We start from the raw sequence: 20346 nt of genomic DNA, 5'->3' as shown, positions 1-20346 counted from the left end.
ATAAATGCATAATAAAAATAATCATGAAACAATAGGAAAGAGCCTAGTGGTTGGACTATACAGAATACTTGTAGTTCTTCTAGACCGACACTGTTAGAGTTGCTGGGCTAGTTATGGTTGGAAAGGACGGGAGGTGGCTGTCCCGGAATCTGGTTGGAGCTCCAGGGAGAGGCAGAGGTAGTAGTCAGAGGTGGCCAGAAGTAGAGCCAGCGGGACTTTGTCATAGATCTGGAAAGGAAGACAGAGGCTGCCTGGGCATCTGGGCTTGAGCTAGTGGCGTGACTGACTGAGATGGAGAAGCTTGAAGGGGTCTTTCTGGGATGTGCAGTTGAGTTCCGTGTGGGCCTTTGTTAACTTTTCCTATAAACATCATCCTAGAGAGGGTACCTGTAGCTAGAGTTTTCCTGCCTGGCCCACAGTCAGGACAAATCTCTATCACCTGCCAGTCCCACAGTCGCTCAGACCCGACCAAGTAAACACAGAGACTTATATTGGTTACAAACTGTATGGCCGTGGCAGGCTTCTTGCTAACTGTTCTTACAGCTTAAATTAATCCATCTCCATTAATCTATACCTTGCCACATGGCTCGTGGCTTACCGGCATCTTCACATGCTGTTTCTCATCGTGGCGGCTGGCAGTGTCTCTCTGACTCAGCCTTCCACTTCCCAGCTTTATTCTCCTCCTTGTCCCGCCTACACTTCCTGCCTAGCCAATGGCCAATCAGTGTTTTATTTAATGACTAATCAGCAACACATTTGCCATACAGAACATCCCACAGCAGGTACCAGTGACAAACTGAAGGAACACATCTACCCAAGTTCCAGCTGGGTGAACTAATGGGCTTATTTACAGGAGCATGAATGACCCCAAAAACCTGCATTGCAGGACAGTCCCACCCCAGCATGGATGACTGCTTCCCAAAAGCAGTGTAGAAAGTGAAGTCCCCTTCAGCTAATCTTCCACTTCTCATGTATAGCAGCACCTCCAGAAACCATGTGCAGCCTGGGAAGGATTGTGTACAGCTGGGAGAGGCATACAGGAGAAGGGGAGTGGCTGGAGTCTCAGGGAAAATATATTGACCTTCCCAGTCTCTCTTTCCATGAAGGAACTTGAACTTCAACAAGCCTTACCTGGTGAGGCTCTGGTGCAGGTAACCAATGGTGTTCAGATCACAAGGGAGAGGTCGTGTCTAGCTCAGAGTATGGCACTGCTCAGCATGGTGGGTAGAGAGACTGTTTATTTACTCAGGTCGGGGTAGCTGGAAAGATGTTGGACATCTCCGTGGCCTGCAGGACTGGACAGATAGGAGGTCATGAAACTAGAGCTGGGATTTAAAGTGATGAAATAAGATGATATTCTCTAGAGAGAGGTTTGATGGCACCTTTGGGAGTGCCATCCCTCAGACACTGCTGAAGGTTGACCCAGCTGAGGAGACAAGCACACAGGGGGCAGAAAATGGTCCCCACTTATTGAGCTCTTTATTATGTGTGGGGTGGGAACTGGGGGAGTAGCGTATGCTTGGGTTTAAAAGAAACCTTTTTATTACATTTTAATGTATTTATTGTGGGTGTGAATATGCCATGATGTGCATATGGAGGTCAGAGGACAACTTGCAGGAGTCACTTCTCTCCTACCATGTGAGTCCTCAGGATGGAACCCAGGTCATCAGGCTTGGCAGAAGGCACCTCACTTGGTCCCATGTGTACTTGTTAGTGTGGTTGTGTGCACATCTATGTGCAGGTGTATGTGCCCAAGGTCAGCACCGGTGTCTTTCCTTGATCGATTTCCACTTTAATTTTTTGAGGTAAGTTTTCTCACTGAGCCTGAAACTCACTGATCTAGTTAGGCCAACTGGCCATTGAGCTTCAGGGATCTGCCTGTCACTGCCCCCTCTGCTGTGGTTACAGGGGGACACTGTGTGCCCACTTCTTCCCTGCAGAGGTAGGTTCTAGGGATCCGAACTCAAGATCCTTATGCGTTCCAGGCAGGCACTTGAGAACTGAGCCATGCCCTCAGCCCCCTCCTTGCTTCTAAAGGTCAAACTAAATTCCAGGAAACACATGGTAGAAAGTACCAGAAGTGCCTCATTGATGCCTTGTGCAGGTGTTCTGTCAGTCCAAGTGCCATCTCTGAGGATTTCCCCAATCTAGAATCAGTTGTCCCCAGAATGCTCCAGAGCCCAGGACATCGAAGTGCCGATTCTCAGAACATACACAGGGAACTGCCACCCTACCAGACTCCGCTCAGAGTTCACACAGTAAGATACATTTTATTTGTCAAACAGCTGAGTTGAATTTTCTAAATGTATGTTATGCAAAGGAGGGCAAGGCAGTTGGTTTCCCTGGCTAGCATAGGCAATACTCATCAATCCACATGACTTGAAATGGCCACGCACGCACATGATGTTCTAGAAGAAATCAAAATCCACGTCTGTCTCTGAACACTGGTGGAATACTAACTTCTGCTTGATGGAGTCTCAGAAGCCCACCCTGACCCTGTCTGGGACCCTCAACACTCAGTGGTCATCTGAGCTGGGGATGACTTATTGGTGTGCTCTGTCCCTAGGTCTGGCGGGAATTTCCTGACCGGCTGGTGGGCTACCCAGGCCGCCTGCATCTCTGGGACCATGAGATGAACAAGTGGAAGTATGAGTCTGAGTGGACCAATGAAGTGTCCATGGTGCTCACGGGTGCAGCTTTCTATCACAAGGTAAGGGGTGTGTGTGTGGTGCCTGTTTGATTCACTTGTTTGATTTTCCAGAGCTTTCACTGGGTTTAGGAAAATGTTTTACCTAAAAGGCTTAGAAAAGTCAGGTTGTATGATACTCCTTCTAAATAAAAATCACCAAAAATTCATATCAGCTAGTAAGGAAAAGCTGCTTGTCCTCGTATCACTTAGAGACAGCATGATTGAGAGATGCTTTTCTGACCTTTTGTTTCCTCTGTGTACACACATTCTCATCTGCCCACTTTTTTGTTATTAAGGTGTTTTCTTATGCCATTCATCTTTCTTCATAAATAGTTATTTCATGGCATAATTGGTAATAAGGCACTGTCTTGATGTTCCTTAAATTATATGTATTTCTCTACCATTGGTTATTTAATTTTTGTCATTTCAGATAATGTTAATATCTAATACTTAAGTAGCAATTTATATCCTTTTTATAACTATTGTGCTTGTGGCCATTAGGTTCCTAAAGGTAGAATTAGAACAAAAGGAGTGATTTCCTGGGTGTTTTTCTGTGTTGCAAATGCCAGCAAGACATGAAATGCACTGCCTTGCTCTCTTTTGTATGACAATACATTTAGAAAATTCAACTTAGCTCTTTTGATGAATAAAATGAAGCTTACCGTGTGAGCTCTGACCGGGTTCTGGTAAGGTGGCAGTTCCCTGTGAGTGTGCTGAGAGTCAGCACTTCGTGGACTTGACTTAAGATTTACTTTTATGCTGAGCATGGTGGTGCACACCTTTAATCCCAGCACTCGGGAGGCAGAGGCAGGCGGATCTCTGAGATCAAGGCCAGCCTGGTCTACAGAGCTAGTTCCAGGACAGCTAGGGCCACCCAGAGAAACTATCTCGAAAAGCCAAAAAAAAAGACAACAACAACAACAACAAAAAAAAAACCCACCTATATAAACAAACAAAAAAACAGATTTACTTTTGTTATTTTTCATTATGTAAATGTGAGGGGGAGAGGGCTATATGCACGTGAGTGCAGGTACCTGCAGAGCCTAGAAGTCTTGGATCCTCTGGAGCTGGAGTTATAGGCAGTTGTGAGCCACATAAATGTGGATGCTGGGAACTGAACCCAGGTCCTCTGCAAAAGCAGTACTGGCTCTTAACTCCAGCCTCATAACTTTTTTTTTTTTTTTAATTAAGGCAATGCTGGGTACTCTGCTTTTGGTTTTAGAATATTCAGCTCAGCCCTGGCGTTCTCCCTGAGAGCACAGGGTTTAATTAAAAAGAATGCCTCATCTGTTGTCGGCAGAAGGAGAGCTAATGTGTAGAGAGCTCTGTCGAGCCTGCTCTCCTGCTGCTGGGCAGCTCATCACCGTTGCTTCCACTTTCTGAGACTCTGGTCAAGAAATAGGTTTTGATCTCAGCAAAACAAAGAAAGCAGACTACTGTGTATAGCTTCGGGAGTTTATCTTAATAGTGGGCATGCTTATTTACATGTCAGTTCATGCATTTGTCTGTGGAGGCAGGATCTTCCTAGGTCCCCAGGCTGCCTTTGAACTCACAATCTTCCTGCCTCAGGGGACTGGAGGAACACATCTCCACACTGTCTACTTATTTTTGATCCATTAATTCTAGTTCACTCATGGAGCTGATGGTGATTTCCGGCTTGCCTCACTCATGTTCTGCCCCTCTAAGCACATGCCTTCACTCTTAGCTCACGGCGTGGCCCCAGAAAGACATCCATCTCATGACCACTTGCATGTCTGACTCACACTTTTTATTAATAGGAAGACAACGGAAATGTTTTTTTACAATACACCTTTGACCCATTATATGTAATATTCATAAACAAAACTTTCTACTGTACATTTATTTGAATGTTTACACTTTAAAAGGGAATCATAGGAAAGGGAACTTACCACACCTGGTACCATCCATCTGCTCTTTCACTTCTCCAGGAATATATTAAAGTCAATCTTAACTTAAAAAATAAAAACACATATCTACCATTTTAATTTCTTTACAGTGGTGTGTGTGTGTGTGTGTGTGTGTGTGTGTGTGTGTGTGTGTGTGTGTGTGTGTGTGTGAGAGAGAGAGAGAGAGAGAGAGAGAGAGAGAGAGAGAGAGAGAGAGAGAGAATGAGAATGTCCCACCGTGCATGGCAGCAGCCCATTTTAAAGGCACTAGGCCACTTACTTTCCTTTTGCCCTTCCCACTAGTAAAGTCTTGTGGTTAATCTTGTCCCTGTACCGCTGAGTTAGCCTTGACATGTCAGCCGAAGAGAATTACTGTTGGTGTATTTCTTCATTTTTGTCTCATGCGACAGTATTTTAATTACCTGTATACCTACAAAATGCCTGGGGACATCAAGAACTGGGTGGATGCTCACATGAACTGTGAAGATATTGCCATGAATTTCCTGGTGGCCAATGTTACAGGGAAAGCTGTCATCAAGGTAAGAGCCCATGCCACTCCCTGGCTTGGCTTTGGAGCTCGGCATTGTTCCCTGACCCAGAGAAGCTGTTGGAACAGTAAATAGGTGCTGCTTTCTGCACAGAGATCTCTGCACAGAGAGGGGAATGATTATGCAGTTCTCCTAATCTTTGGTTTTAAAGATCCAACTAATAGTATTTTGAAGTACCTTTGCCATAACATACTAAAAGCTGAAAATACAAAGTCTGGGGCCTGAAAATATTCTTGAAACAGTTTATTATTGAGACTCTGTGTTTGCTCAAATCAGAGCCCAAATTATGGATCAGTAGTGGAAGCCCACTCATATGGACAGCACCATCTTTACCTCCTGGGTTAGAACTCCATGTGAAATTGGGTAGTGCCAGAGGCTTCTCAGCCTGAAAGGGTCACCATCATCAGAGTTTAAGCTTGCAGCATGGGTGGCATCTCACTGACTCCCCCATCATGTGCCCTAGGGACTCAGAGGGCAAGGGATTTCAAGAAAAATGAAAGAGTGTAAATTGTGGGGGCTGCTTTCCAGGGACCCCAGACCTTAAATTTCTTTTTCAACATGTGTTTAGCTGTGACTGCTTACTGTGGGTGGAGTCTGTGACTCTTGACCTCGCCCTGGTTAGTGCTCTCATCCTCCCGTTCTTCCCTGTTTACTCATCTTCGTAGCAGCCTCCCTGGGTTTGCTAGAAGGATCACCAAGAGTCTCAAGTTGGGGGATTGGGTGTTAAAGGAATCAGGGAAGAGGAGTCACAGGGTGAAGGGTGGTTACTTTTTCCTGACCAAGGGAATTGGGAAATGAGCTGGCATCTCCAGGAGAGGTGCTGCTCCAGCTCTGGACCTTAGAAGGGAAGAAAGGAGAGAGACTGCCTTGTTGGGACCAGGGTTAGACTGCAAGTTGTAGGAGGCTGTATTTCATCGCCTCATGACTGCAAGAACAAATGGTGTTTATACAAGGACCTTGGCAGTGAGAAAACAGTCATTAAACAGGAATTAAGGAGCTTGTCATCACGACTTCTTTCCAGTTACAGAAGGCGAAAGCCCTCCAAGCTGCTTTTATTGGGCCCTTGGGAGTTCTGTCATTGGCTGAGGCAGCCCAGATTGAATGGAGGAATGCTGAGGTGTGTGCGAATGTGCATGTGTGTATATATGCACAGGGTGCACAGGATATCCCTGTTTGCAGCACAAAAGCCTGCAGAGTGGTATTGTGGCGTGGCTTTATAGTCCTGGGCACTGACAGCCAGGTGTGTTTCACATTCCTTGGCAGGTAACCCCAAGAAAGAAGTTCAAGTGTCCTGAGTGCACGGCCATCGACGGGCTCTCACTAGACCAGACTCACATGGTAGAGAGGTAAGTACGCCTCTGAACAGAGGTCCACCCCAGCCTCCATCCCCATTTCCTGCCTCGGCCTGTTGATGGGACTATGTTAGAGATACAAGGACAGCAGCTGGTAGCCAGTCACCTCCTTTTGCACTGTGGGAACTGAGTTAGTTCAAACCCAGGTCACTCAGTGAATTAATTTGGGATGCTGCTCGCTCAATTTGTAATGGCTGGAAGGGTCTGAAAAATGTAGCTGGCCCTAAGCTCTAGAAGCCAGATCCTTTGTGTGGACTGAGTGGCTAACTGTCTGCACTCACTTGAATGGAAGGGAGCTGGCTCCAAGGAAACACCGCCTGTTTCTCTGAGTAGTAGCTCCGTGTTACAGTAATGCTTGATTCAAAAGAAATAAACCCAACCCAGCAGAGACAAATGCCTGTGCTAATGCCACTAGGTCACCTGCCAAGCTCTGAAGGTTGGAACAGCAGGGTGACTGAACAATTCTGTCAGTTCCTTAGTAATCTCTTGAGTGTGACATGTCGCCCTGGCCTAAAAATCCTAAGAATTGTGTCATGGATGTCTTTCTTCACAACTGCTGGTATCTGTACTAGATCCTCACGGTCCACAGCCTTCAGGGCTCCTGAATCCATCAGACTTATTCTTCTAGAAGCCCCTCCATATTCGGGCCCACAAGCTCTGACATCTAGCAGCGCAGTTGTCAAGGGACCCAAATGTGCTCCAAGAATGTGGTAGTAGCCTTTCAGAGGAGGCCTCCGCTCAGGTTCCCAAGCAGCTTGTGCGTCTCTGACAGAGTTCATTTCTGAAGTCCAGAACCATAAGAAAATCCTCCCGTCCCTTTTCATTTGGTCTTGGGTTCTTCTGTGATGTTTTGTTTCTTTAACTCCAAATAACCTCCTTAGCTCCCTCATACAGATATCTTACTTAAAAGCCATTGACTTTCACCAACAGTTGATGTGAAATCATATATGAATGTCCCCTGTAACACTGCAAATGCTGTAAGTATGGCAGAGTTAATTATTTACCATAGCTCATTGGGAAAAGACCCCGGTTGTAATTCTACCGGAGTAGATGAAATGGTTATTAAAACATACCTTACTCCCTATGTTGGGGAGAATTCATAGCATTAAGGCAAGTCGTTGTGGGCAGAGTTAACATGGAGGTTACAGTACAGGGGAGAGCGGAAAGCTGACCCGATGACAACCTCGAAGTTCATGGTGGGGTTAGGCAGTTCCCCTCTGGCATGAAAGCGTAGCAGATTCAAAGCTGTGTTAAAGGCAGGGCCAGAAGATGGTTATGGTGCCCTGAGCAGGGAGCTGTGGAGGCTGCTTCACAAGAGAGCGGTGAAAACAGAGTGTTATAGTAACCTTTCAGAGCTTAGTGATTTATATTTACCAACAATGGCTTATGCACAACAGACACGTGTATATTTCTATGTATATAAAACCTAATCTGGAGCTGTTTGGGATGCATCCCCCTAGGAAAGTACAGTTTATAATAATGAGAGGCAAGAAAGGAATGTGTTTATTGGGTGGATTATTAAGGACAATTTTGTTAAAAGTAGTAACATTATAAAGGGAGGCTTCAGAAATCACCAGGGGGCTGGAGAGATGGCTCAGTGGTTAAGAGAACTGGCTACTCTTCCAGAGGACCCGAGTTCAGTTCCCCACACCCAACTCCAGCTTCAGGGAGTGCAGTACCCTCTTCTAGCCTTGACAGGTTTCTGCACTCATGTGGCATACACACAAACACACATGCATACAAATATTAAAAATAAATCACCAGGGGAGCTGGAGAGATGGCTCAGTAGTTAAGAGCACTGACTGCCCTCCCAGAGGACCTGGATTTAATTCCCAGCACCCACATGGCAGCTCACAACTGTCTAACTCCAGTTCCAAGGAATCCGACACCCTCCCACAGGTATACGTGCAGGCAAAACACCAATGCACATAAAATAAAAATAAGTAAATTAATTAAAAATTTTTAAAAAATCACCAAGCCCTCATCCTCTGAGCAGGTCAGAGGGAGAGGAACTGTGAGGCCAGGTCGGCAAGTTCAAAGTTGGTTTGGCAGGCTTGAAGAAATTCACTTTGAGCCGGGTGAAATCTCCAGTTAAAGAGTTTGGGTTTTTCCTTTGGGCACTTAGAAGCCATCAAGGATTTGAAAAGGGGACTAACCTGTTCAGGAACTGCTCTGAGATTCATTTAAAGCAGTCCTTAGGATGGGAAGAATATCGAAGAGACAGGAGGATGACCAACTTGAATTTACACAGAAAGGCACAAAAAAGTGCCCACAGTTGTCCAAAGGAAGACATGCTGGAGTTTTGTTGCCACCTTGATAACTGTGGGGAGGCTATGTGGAAAGAAGCTACAGAAATAACTTGGGTTTTTGAAAAATGGCAGGACCTTTCACAGTGCAGATAATACAGGGGAGGGGTGAGCAGTTGGTGAATGCTCATCCCTTGAACAAGGCCATGGATGGAGGCAGGGGATTTTAACCATGGTCCCTTGAACGAGGCCATGGATGGAGGCAGGGGATTTTAACCATGGTCCCTTGAACGAGGCCATGGATGTAGGAGATTTTAATCATGGTCCCTTGAACGAGGCCATGGATGTAGGAGATTTTAACCATGGTCCCTTGAACGAGGCCATGGATGTAGGAGATTTTAATCATGGGTGACATCAGTGGGATATCAGTGGGATGTGTGGCTGTGAGGACTTGCCCCTGCACAGGCCATTGGAAATGAAGATGTGTGGAAGTTACCTGCCCAGACTTAAGAAAAACCAAGGAAAGAAGGAAGACATTCCTACATTTGGGAGATAGTAAGTGAAACCAGAAGCAGCCTGGGGAGAGGGAAGACAGACAGGGTGTGCAGAGCTGGAAATGAGAAAACTGCCAGGGGCATATAGGGCCTGTGAACTAAATACTTATGGAGACCCAAAGTCAACAGCATGGAGTAACTAAGGCAGGTTGTAGAGTGTCAGTTGGGGTGACCAAGGGCAGCTGGGAAATATAAACCACCCACTTGGGAGATTCAGTGAGGAGCAGGAGGAGACAAATTTGAAAATGCATTAGCAGCTGTGAGCAAAGCTCCATGGGTAAAGGTTGGAGCACCAACTTAAGAAACCAGGCACTTAGGCTGGGTGAAGGAAGATAGTCTGAGCCGTCTAGAGAGCCCAGGAGCTGGTTCACTGTGGAACCCTGCACTTGTCCTGCTTACCAGTGTTTCCCTCTGCACAGCACTTTTCACAAGCCCGTGGAAGGAGAAACTGCTTCACCATCTTTTGACCTTATGTTGGGGCCTGGGTTCCCTCTGCTTATTTAGTCCTAGACTTGGGGTCTGGGACCAGAGCTGTCATCTGAGAAGGAAAGTAGCTTTTACTCCTTCAAGTCTATTTCCAGGGGCAGCTAGTTCTTCAACCAGAAGAGTTTTATTCCCTTTGACCAGTATCATTGCCAAGGGCGCCATGGCAGACAGTATTGATTTAAAGCAGCATTTTATGTCCACTCTTCTCCGGTTAGGGATCTAACCTAAGGAGATTGGCTTACCTTACCTGGACTTCAGTTTTTCCACTATGCATCAAATTATAGTGTCCTATAAGCTCATGAACAGTTATGGTGCTGTTTGTACCAAACACTGTATTACATGCTGATACAAAAATAAATGTTGGCTTACAAACCTGTGAGCCAGGTTGGGCCCAGCAGTGTTCATTTACATCCCATTTCCCTGACACTGCCTTAAAGGCTCCTGGTTCTATATGTGTATGACAGGAAAATGAGCTTTATCGTCCTTTCCTCCCCAGATACTTCCAGCAGCAGGCACAGACCCTGGAAGTTTAGTGTGCAGCCCTTGATTAGAAAGGCAGAGTACGAGAGGCATTCTGCTGGGGTAGCTGGACACCTGACGGTGTGACTCAGGTCAGCCATCTGCAGCCAGCCATGCTCTCGGCCTATTGTTCCCAAGCCAGATCCCCTGTGGGAGAAGGTAGACAGCTGAGGGAAGGGCCTTTGCTGTCAAGAATGACCCCGTGTCACTTCCCCAGCACTATGTGGAGGACAGAGACACCTGCCAGAGCAGCCCAGCCAGGGCAGCAGCTGCCTGAACTCCAGGGGTAGCTCTCCAGTTGCCTAGCTGACAGATCTGGTTACAGAGGAGATGTCATCAATACTCCAGAGGGCTGTGCGCCACTCTCACCCAGCAAGAGTCAGGGGCCTTTTATGCAGACACCAGAGACCCTACACTGGGCCTAGCAGGGAGCTGGAGGTGAGGAGCTGCTTTTGTGTGCATCTAGCCAAGGAGAGGCTCAGGCTGGCCTGCACTGCTTAGGCCTTGTGATTAAAGGGAAGAAAGCTGTTGTGCCTGGTCCCATCAGCTCATCCCTCTTGTCTTTCTCTCATTCTCTTTCAATTCTTTTTATTCTTGGGGATTTCATGTTGCATACAATGAAGTATCTACCACCTATTTCCCTCCAAATCCCTGCCCCGTTCCCTTCAGCATATTTCCCTCCCAGGTGTATGTATTTTTTTTTTTATAGCACCCCAGTTCAGTTAGTGCTACCCATATATCCATGAGTGTGAGGCTGTCCACTGGACGTGGAAAACCTACCAGTGGTCACATCCTCAATCAAAAATGATTTTCAGCCAGGCGGTGGTGGTGCACACCTTTAATCCCAGCACTCGGGAGGCAGAGGCAGGTGGATCTCTGTGAGCTCGAGGCCAGCCTGGGCTACAGAGTGAGTTCCAGGAAAGGTGCAAAGCTACACAGAGAAACCCTGTCTCGAAAAAAGAAAAAGATTTTCCTTCCCCCAGCAACTGTCCACTGCCAGGACCTCCCAGTAAAGGGTGGGGCCTGGAGTTTATATGGGCCATCAATGATGGGATTTTGGCTGGCTTCCTCTTGTTCAGGTCCTGTGCGAGGAACCCTAGCTGCTGTGAGTTCATGTTTGTGACACCATGTCCAGAAGATAGCACCCCACAGCACCCCACAGCACCTCTGCCCATCTCCTCTCTTACACTCTTACTGTCTTCCTGAGCCTTGCTGTGGTAAGGGCCTAATATAGATGACCTGCTTAGGCCTGAGCACTCAGGACTTTGACCGCTTGGGAATCTCCCTTTTGACTTCTGCCCACTGCATAAAGAACTTGGGGCTCTCTGACGGAAGTTGAGAGCAGCTCAGGTCTATGAGTGTAAACATAAATATTTAGAAGGTAGTTTGACAGCATGACCATTTACCAAAGTAACAGTAGCCCGTTCTACCCTGGGGCCCATGCCCCTGTTCTACCTAGACATGGGCTTTTGACCAGGGTTACAGCATGAGGTGTGGAATTCCCTCCTGTGAAGCAGGCCTCAAGTCCAGTCCGACAGCAGCCGGGGAGTTTATATGCCACTAGTTCATGAGTGGACATGTTTGCATTGGAGTGCTTCCAACCCTATGAAAGCTAGTGAGAGACAGTTTCCCAGTCAGCTTGAGATTAATTTCTCTATGTCCTACATCCAAAGTGAGTGGTGTCTTTAGCAATAAGGTCTTACCATGTAGTTTTATGGTGGGTCATCAGGGCCAGTGGCAATAGCCTGTGTTGTTTTGGAGACCTTGCTGACCATTAACTCATAGGGAGATGCCCCATGCCTTGTATGGCAGTTTTCATTGAGTGACCCATGTTCTTCTGGGAGTAATATTGTCTACCCATGCTATGGAAATTCCATAGAATACATATGAAATGAAAGAAGTGGGGGAACCCTGGGAGTTAAAGGGTTAATCAGGGATAGGAGGGGAGTAATGGGGAGTTAGCCAAAACTAAGGATGTGTGAAAAAGCCTTATGGAAGCCCACCCTTTAGTAAGCCAATTTCAAAATACAGCTTTTTGAGAGGAAAGAAAAGAGGCCACCCTTCCTTTTACCAGCCTTCCCGAGGCCCTCCCTGTGCTGAGTCTCAGGGACTGCAGAAGCCCAGTTGTCCCCAGTGGTGGAGAATGATTCAGCCAGTGCCAGCCTGAGTCTGAATCCCAGTTCCACCATTGCTAGTCCATCATTCTTTGGCAACTTAACCTCTCTGAACCTAACATGAGGCTAATATAGACTCAGGCCTTGGGCAAGAAGGTTGAGGTTGGGAGAGGAGTACTTTAAGAAATCAGTCAGATGTGCAGGTAAATTATCTGGTACAGACAGGGGTTCTGGAGTTGTGGCCTTTCAGCCCCTCCTATTGGGCCACACAGGCTAATGAGTAAATTTGTGTCTTGTCTTTAGTCTCAGGAGCTGGAAAGCCTAGGTTTGGCTCTGGCTCTGGCACATTTTTTAAAATTTATTTATGTATTTAACTTTTGAACGTTAGCTTCTTAGCGTCTTGGCCTTCCCACTAGAAACTGGGATGGAGGAGACACTTGAGCCCTAGGGCTGTGGTGAGCATTAGCGCCCTTGTGGAGCATCTAATGAACATTACCTCCCTGTGGTGTTGGTAGCTCTGTTGACATCAGTGGCCAGAAGTCCATGATGCAACGGTGCAAGCTTTTCAGAAACACAACAAGGAAGGAAAGGCCGATGGTAGCAGCTTGCAGTCACAGACACCTTCCTGAGCCCAAAGCTCTCCTCTGTCTACACGTTTTGGAAGCAGCTTATGGGGCCTCTGGAGATGGGGAGGTGGCGGTGAGCATTTGGAGCTGGCTCCTGCCCTGGGACCACTCTCTCATCAAGCTTCCTTGCTGTAGCTCTCAGGCAGCTGCCGAGAAGGCACTGACCCTCTGAAATCCATCCTTCTGGGCCCCAACTTCAAAAGGGCTTTTCCCAGGCTGCTTTTCCCCTCTGGCCTGGTGCTGACGCGTCCTCATTACCCAGCTGCCACACTCGGTTGGCCTGACTGACCTGAGCCATTCCTATAAAGGGGGCCTGACCTTCTCCCCTGAAGGGAGGTTGAGCTTTGAGGGGGAGCAGAGGAAGCCCTGCTTTGCAATCTTCAACTCTTGTCACCAAGCTGCTCTTGCTCCTGGGTCTAGTGTGGGAGGGACAAAAGTCACACTCATTATGCAGAAGGCCCTCTGAGCTCTGGCTGTGTCAGAAGAGCAGGCTTGTGGCTGGGTATTTACAGGCCATCGCGTGCTGGGGAGTTAAGTGCTCATTGCTTGGAACTCAGAATCACCGGTCCCTGTACTCCTCTGCCTTGCGTGGCTAGGACCCTTCTGTCAACCTCTTCAGGTTAAGCAAGCAGAGTCTTTTTCCTTCCCATCATCCTCCTTCCTATAACTGGCAGAGATGGGGTTAAGGATTGCTGGAGCCAATCCACCTGGGTTTGAAGCCTGCTAGTGCTGGAAAAATGACTGGAATTCAAGGGGGAGGGGCCGGTGTCCTGACCTGCAAGCCTGCAGAGGCATCTCCCGTTCACTTTCTCCCTCTGACCGGAGCCAGGGACCTCTGCTCGGTCACCTTGCTTTCCATCAGAGCCCTTTGCAGAGCCCAGCAAAGGCTGGGTACCCTTTCAGCACCTCTCAGTTCTCTTGTGGACAGTGGCTGTGTTGGGCTTTGCTGTCTCTCAGCAGCTAACCTCTTCCATTCTGCTTGCCTGCCTTCTCGTCCACCCACAGGTCAGAGTGTATCAATAAGTTTGCTTCTGTCTTCGGGACCATGCCCCTCAAGGTGGTGGAACACCGAGCTGACCCAGTGCTCTACAAAGACGACTTCCCTGAGAAACTGAAGAGCTTCCCCAACATCGGCAGCTTATGAAGCTTGCCACGATCCAGGGCTGTGGAGGAGCCCAGCTAGGCCCTGCAGCACTCACGGTGGGGTAGAGGAGGCCAGCCTGGGTCAAACTTCCCCAAACACACTGGAGCCTCCGAAGCCGTGCAGCTTGCTTTGTCTTCCATCTCCAGCGGACTCTCTGGAAATGCCAAAGGAAGCGAGTCTCAGGGACTAGCTGCAGTTTTGAGCCCTGTGTGTCTCTTGGCTTACAGACCCAGTTTACCAGCTCACTGGCCCTACACCTGCCTTAGAGGAGAGGGCTGTGATGACTGTCCACAGTTTTAGATCCAGGAGTCAAAGCAGAGGCATGCAGTCATTTCACATCAGCGGACTCCGGAGGAACCGCCAAGTCTAAAACCTGCTGCAGATCCCAGTACCTCTGAGGGTTAGAACGGTGCTTGGACCTGAGTCACAGTCCTGAGTACGTAGCAGAAGAACTCGGGCTGCCAAGATGTGTCCTGACAGTCCCTGAACAACTCTTTGTTTTGGCTTTTTGATATTATTAAAATTATTTTTTACTCCTTTTTCTTCTCTCTAGAATGCTGGTTCTTGGTTATCTTAGGGCTTGTCCTAAGTGCATATAACCCCCACCTTCTGTCCTAACAGCCATCTGGGAAGATGCACCCAGGAGGATTACCCAACTCCATATGCATCAAGTATATGAAGGACCCATGAGCATCCTAAGAGCAGATGAATCCATCGGGGTGTCCTTAGCCCGTGGCTGAATATTTCATAGGTGTACTCAGGGAAATAAGTGTCCTCTGATTGCTACCCTGGAGTCATTCTAGCTGCTATCATGTTGTAAGAGCTGAGGGCTTTGTGACCTCCCACCCCAAGGGGATGCCCAGGATCCTCATTCTTTTGCTGTGGCTATAACATTGGCCAGGGGGTTCTGGCTAACGTTAAATCCTGCCATAGCAACCATGTCCCAGCAGTTGCTGGTGTATTTAAATCATTACATTTCAGCATTTCCTAATACTGCACATGTGTGAATTATACCTCTTTAAGCCCAGTTGATGAACAAATCTACTCTGGCAAATGTTAAATGTTATAGATTCGAAACAGATTTATCTGGGTCTAATATTAAGATTAGCCACAGTTTGGGCCTTAGCCATAACATATGTCCCCAGAACACAAAATACATAACAATTTGCTTAGAATATGGATATAATTACAGAAACCTAGTCGTATGCCAGTCATGGTCGCTCGCACACACCCATTGTTCTGGTGAGCAACGTGGTGAACGCTGACTTACACAGTGGTCCCGAGTCACTTTGAAGCTAGCAAGATGGCTCAGCAGGCAGAAGTATTTTCCACACAAGCCCGATGACCTGAGTTCAGTCTCCACAATATGAAATGGAAGGAGGGACCCGACTCCTGTAAGTTTCCTCTGACCTTTATAGCACACATAGCACACACACACACACACACACACACACACACACACACACACACACACAGAGTAAATCGGTTTGTTAGAAGGCCCCCTCATATGCATCCCCACCACTGGAGAGGCCAGAGAAAGGTCTCTGAAGCAGCAGAAGTGGAGGGAGAGATCTAGGAAGTTCATGTCAGCAGAGGGTGGAATCTGGGGCGTTGCTGGAATGGGCTAGGGCACATGGTACAGATGCAGACACTCCAGCTGTGCCTTGTTCAGCGAACTGCAGGTGCTTACGGTAGTCAGCAGAGGACATGGGAAGTTTGGTGGTATTGCATGCACAATGTTAGAGGCCATAGGGTTGAAGCCAAAGAAAGGGGTTTCTTTTGTTACCTGGGTCCTTGAAGTTGCAATACTATGTGTCTATATTTTTTAAGGGGTCACCATCCTGTTTCCAAGATGGGGGATATAGGGAGAAGGGAGACACATTGAAATCCCTGCAGAGAGCCAGGGCCTGTGCTCATGGTGAGCTTATGTGGCATCACCCTCAGCCTGGCTGGTTCAGGAGAGAACCAACTTGTAAAGGTTGTCTCCGGACCACACATGCACCACAGGACATATGTGCCCAAACCCTCTCACACAGATGCACATCCATGAAGGGGCTGAGGACTTGATAAAGTGCCCTCAGCACAAGCATGCAGACCTGAGTTCAGTCCCCAAAGCCCATGTAGAAAAGGCAGGTGTGGCAGTACATGTGTGCAGTCCCTTTGCTCAGGAGATAGAGATGAGAGAATCCCTGAGCTCTGGCCAGCCATCCTAACCAAATAATCATTCCAGGAAAAATTCAAGACCCTGCCTCCGAAGACAAGGAGAGTGGGGATGACCCCAGACGCTGGCCTATGGGCTCCATGTGAACACTCACATGGGCACACATACACACAAATACACCACAAAAATATTATTAATTAAGGAAAAAGGGAACTTTGGATTTGGAAGAGGAACTGTAATCTGAGATGTTGGGAGCCCCCAGGATCATGTGACTGTTGGATTGTCGGACAGTAACATTCCACACAAAGTACCCCACTGTTTTCAGAAAAGTTGGGGTTAGGTCTTAGAGTATAGCATAAAGTCAGTGTTATGTTCAGAGCTGTATCTTAGACTCATCACAAGCCTCAAGGGTTCTGTCTGCAGGGCAGGTGGTTCCCTCAATAGAAACACAGGACAGAAAATAGAGCGAACGGTCAGGATTCAGAAGGACAAGGGACTGGACCCCACCCCTCGTGTCTTAAGCTAGCCAGCAAGCCTTGCCTAAGCTTGGGTCAGGACCATCTGCCCTTGGGATGCCGCAGAGCCTGGTTTCAGAAGCAGAACAATAATGCTAATTAAAACGCCATGTTCTGGCCTACAGCAGACAACAGCTGGTTCCAGGGTAAGACATCTTTTTAAAGGAACTCCAGCCCACTGGCCTATGGAGAACTGAACTGGCCCTGGATCTGGTCCATCTGTGTGCACTGAGCCACTGCCTTCCCCAGGGACTGGCCGGGAGGAGCCTGCTGAAAAAGACAGGGTTGCGAAGACATTTCTTTTCTGATTCATTTTACTTAGATAGTTGCTCATGGTTTTGGTTGGTTGGTTGGTTGGTTAGTTTTTAATTTTTATTTTACCATGTCTTACTTGGGCTTAGGCCAAATCCTTTTTCTGGAAAAATGAAATGGAAATATCATCCTCTAATCTGACTTCTTTCAGCCCTGTGATGTTCTGCTGGTCTCTCTTTACGATGCACTAGGTCCTGACTGCTCTGGCTCTCCAGCCTTGTCTAGTTTACACAGTGCTTGGAGCTCACCATTTAGGTGCTAGGTGCTTCTGTCTGCAGGGAAGGGAATCTCTCCTAGGATGTGCCGGGCAGGACCAGCAGAGGCAGACTCCTCTGCCCACATCAGCTGAGGGACTGCCTAATAATCCTTGGATTCCAGCCTCTTCCATGATGATCTGACCGCAAGCAGCCAAGAAGCATGATTTAGGATTCAAGTCCAAGAACCTTTGATGGTTTCAACCAAGGCAAAATTAAGAAGCAGAGGTCATGTTAAGGATGTGATTAGGTTCTACCAAGGTTTCTGCTGGGTCCACAACTTGTGGCCCTTACTGGGAGATCACCTGTAATGAGTCTTTCTCTGTCAAACCAGCTCCCAAATAACAACATGGAGACTTCTTATTAATTATGAAAGCTTGGCCTTACCTTAGGCTTGCTCCACCAGCTCTTATAACTTCAATTAACCTGATTCTATTCATCTATATTTTACTGTGTGGCCTTTTACCTTTCATTCTGTATGTCCAACTCCATCCGTGTCTCATTGGTGTCTCCTCCTTGTGAAGATTCTTCTCAGTTTCTCTCCCTCTGCCACGGAAGTCCCGCCTATACCTCCTGCCTAGCTATTGGCTGTTTTGTTTTGGGGGGTAGGCCTCACATACCCCAGACTAGCCTCCAACTCAGTAGGTACTTGGAGGGTTACCTTAAATTTCTGATCCTCCCCGGCAGGCCTCTATCAACTGAGCCTTACCTCCAACCCCCATCCACATGGCAGTGCCTTAGGTCTTTGCTTTATGACCGTGGCCTCTTTGGGGGCTGCTTTCCTCTTTTCCTAAGCCCCATAGTCTTCTGTAGCAGCCAGAAAAATCTACCACAGGCTGCCCAGAGAGGCCAAAATGGAGAGTGCTAAACTGGCCTAAACTATGCCCAACTACTTCCTGAGCAGCTCTGGCAGGAATGCTCACCATGCTGGCAGGTGACTCCCACCCGGGGAGACTCTGAACTCAACATGAGCAGCCACCCACCCCAGAGCTCTATCCAAGCCCTGGAGTTCCCAGCCCAGGCCGATGTTCACCATTCAGCCTTTTCTACTTCTGAGGATAATGAGAGGCTACCTTCCATACCTAGTGTACTAACTGTGATGGGAGGAAGACCTGAAACAAGGCTCCCTGGTAGCCTGCTGCCGGGGCTTTAATGTCAGGCTCACTGATGCTGGCAGCTGAGAGCAGATGACTGAGGTGAGTCTTGACACCCCCACCCCCCAGCCTGACACCCCCACCACTCCCGGCTTCCAGGCTCCTTTCTTATAGCCAGCATCTCTGTCCAGCATTTGGTTTCCTCAGATGTGCAGCCTTTCCAGGGCCTCTGTCCTGACTTGGATGGACCCCTGGTTGAAGCTTTCTCACTCTCCTAAAAGCAGCTACCTGCTACAGGCTTGCTCGGCAAACACCATCATTTGTACCACCTCTCAGGAGCTACACGTGGGTGAGGGCTGCCCAGAATGGAAGCCCCGTCCCTTAGACCAACGCCACCCATTGGGCTTTACCACAACACAGAGCATTCCTGGTAGAAGGTGTCAGCATTGGACTTTTGTCACAGTGGCAGACTGATGTCGCTGCCTCCTGTACCAAAGATTAACACAGGAACCATGGTTTTGTGGGAGCACATACGAAGATTAGCCAGTTCTCACCCAGGGCTTCAGAAGAGTGCCATCTACACAGGCTTCTGACAGGCAGTATACTATCTATCCTCCATGCTGTGCTGCTGGCAGAGACCCTGCCCCCCTACAGGGAACACTGATCTTGGGTTATGCATATATCCTGAGCCCCACACTGGCCAAGTCTCTGAGGACTTCTGTTGTAGTCCCACACTTACTCTGGTACCTGGTGTACACCCTAGCTGTATGCACAGGACTCCCCCATATGTCCAAGCTGCACTAGGGTGTCTAGTGGATGCCTCCACTGTGCATGGGGACTTCAGTGTCTGTCCTGGATGTATGTGGAGACCCAGTGGATGCCTCACTGTATGTGGGGACTCCAGTGTCTGTCCCAGATGTGTGTGGAGACCCAGTGGATGCCTCACTGTATGTGGGGACTCCAGTGTCTGTCCCAGATGTGTGTGGAGACCCAGTGGATGCCTCAGCTGTGCATGGGGACTCCAGTGTCTGTCCCAGATGTTTGTGGAGACCCAGTAGATGCCTCACTGTATGTGGGGACTCCAGTGTCTGTCCCAGATGTGTGTGGAGACCCAGTGGATGCCTCAGCTGAGCATGGGGACTCCAGTGTCTGTCCCAGATGTGTGTGGAGACCCAGTGGATGCCTCAGCTGAGCATGGGGACTCCAGTGTCTGTCCCAGATGTGTGTGGAGACCCAGTGGATGCTTCAGCTGAGCATGGGGACTCCAGTGTGTGTCTCAGCTATGAGCAGAGACTCTGATGTATGTCTCAGCTGTACATGAGGACCAGTATATGCCCCAGCTATATGTAAGGACCTCAGTGTATCAGGATACTGGGAGGTTGCTTTATTTCCTGGCCTCATACACCTTCCCTTGAGGGCCTGAAGGGGGTCCACTGCCAGGATCTCCTTCCTTCAGCCAGAGTGGAGACAGCAGGACGTCTCAGACCTCTTCCCTCTCTTACCTGGGTCTTTTCCAGATTGTACCTGTTGATGCTGGCTGCCAGCCCTCTTCTGGCCCCTTTTCCAGCTTACCCTGTTACCAGAGAGCCTAGGGGTCTGGATCCTGTCTACCCTATCAGGGTGGATTACCAAATGAGCAGTCTTTTGCCCCAGTCCCTTTCCTGGGCTATAAATAAGGCCCGTGTTTATTTTCTTATGTTATTGAAATGAGCACTTGTGATTTGGGCCTCTTTTGACGAGTCCGGAGAGCGTCCATCCGGTGCCTGGTGAGGGCCCTGCCTGGCTGGCTGCTGTCTGAAGCTATTTGGAGCCCTTTCCCTGTGTT

General features: G+C 48.2%; 1 protein-coding gene across 6 annotated transcripts in view; it reads left to right on the top strand.

Moving 5' to 3' along the window:
* Positions 1-20346, top strand: part of Ext2 (exostosin glycosyltransferase 2) — a 164559-nt gene that overhangs the window by 125137 nt on the left and 19076 nt on the right. For 5 of the 6 annotated variants that reach the window (XM_052726267.1, XM_052726271.1, XM_052726270.1 and 2 more), the window contains 3 exons: positions 2567-2710; positions 5007-5135; positions 6408-6490. In XM_052726267.1, the coding sequence (XP_052582227.1) occupies positions 2567-2710; positions 5007-5135; positions 6408-6490 (356 nt within the window). Of the gene's footprint in view, positions 1-2566; positions 2711-5006; positions 5136-6407; positions 6491-14046; positions 14727-20346 lie in introns of those variants that run through there. The other variant, XM_052726269.1, reaches the window with a different exon arrangement.

The sequence above is a fragment of the Peromyscus californicus genome, unplaced genomic scaffold (genome assembly GCF_007827085.1).
Source record: "Peromyscus californicus insignis strain IS unplaced genomic scaffold, ASM782708v3 Scaffold_7__1_contigs__length_154581171, whole genome shotgun sequence".
NCBI classification, from domain to species: Eukaryota; Metazoa; Chordata; class Mammalia; order Rodentia; family Cricetidae; genus Peromyscus; species Peromyscus californicus.
Note: the sequence above shows the minus strand (reverse complement) of the source record. Positions and strands in the feature narration are given on the sequence as shown.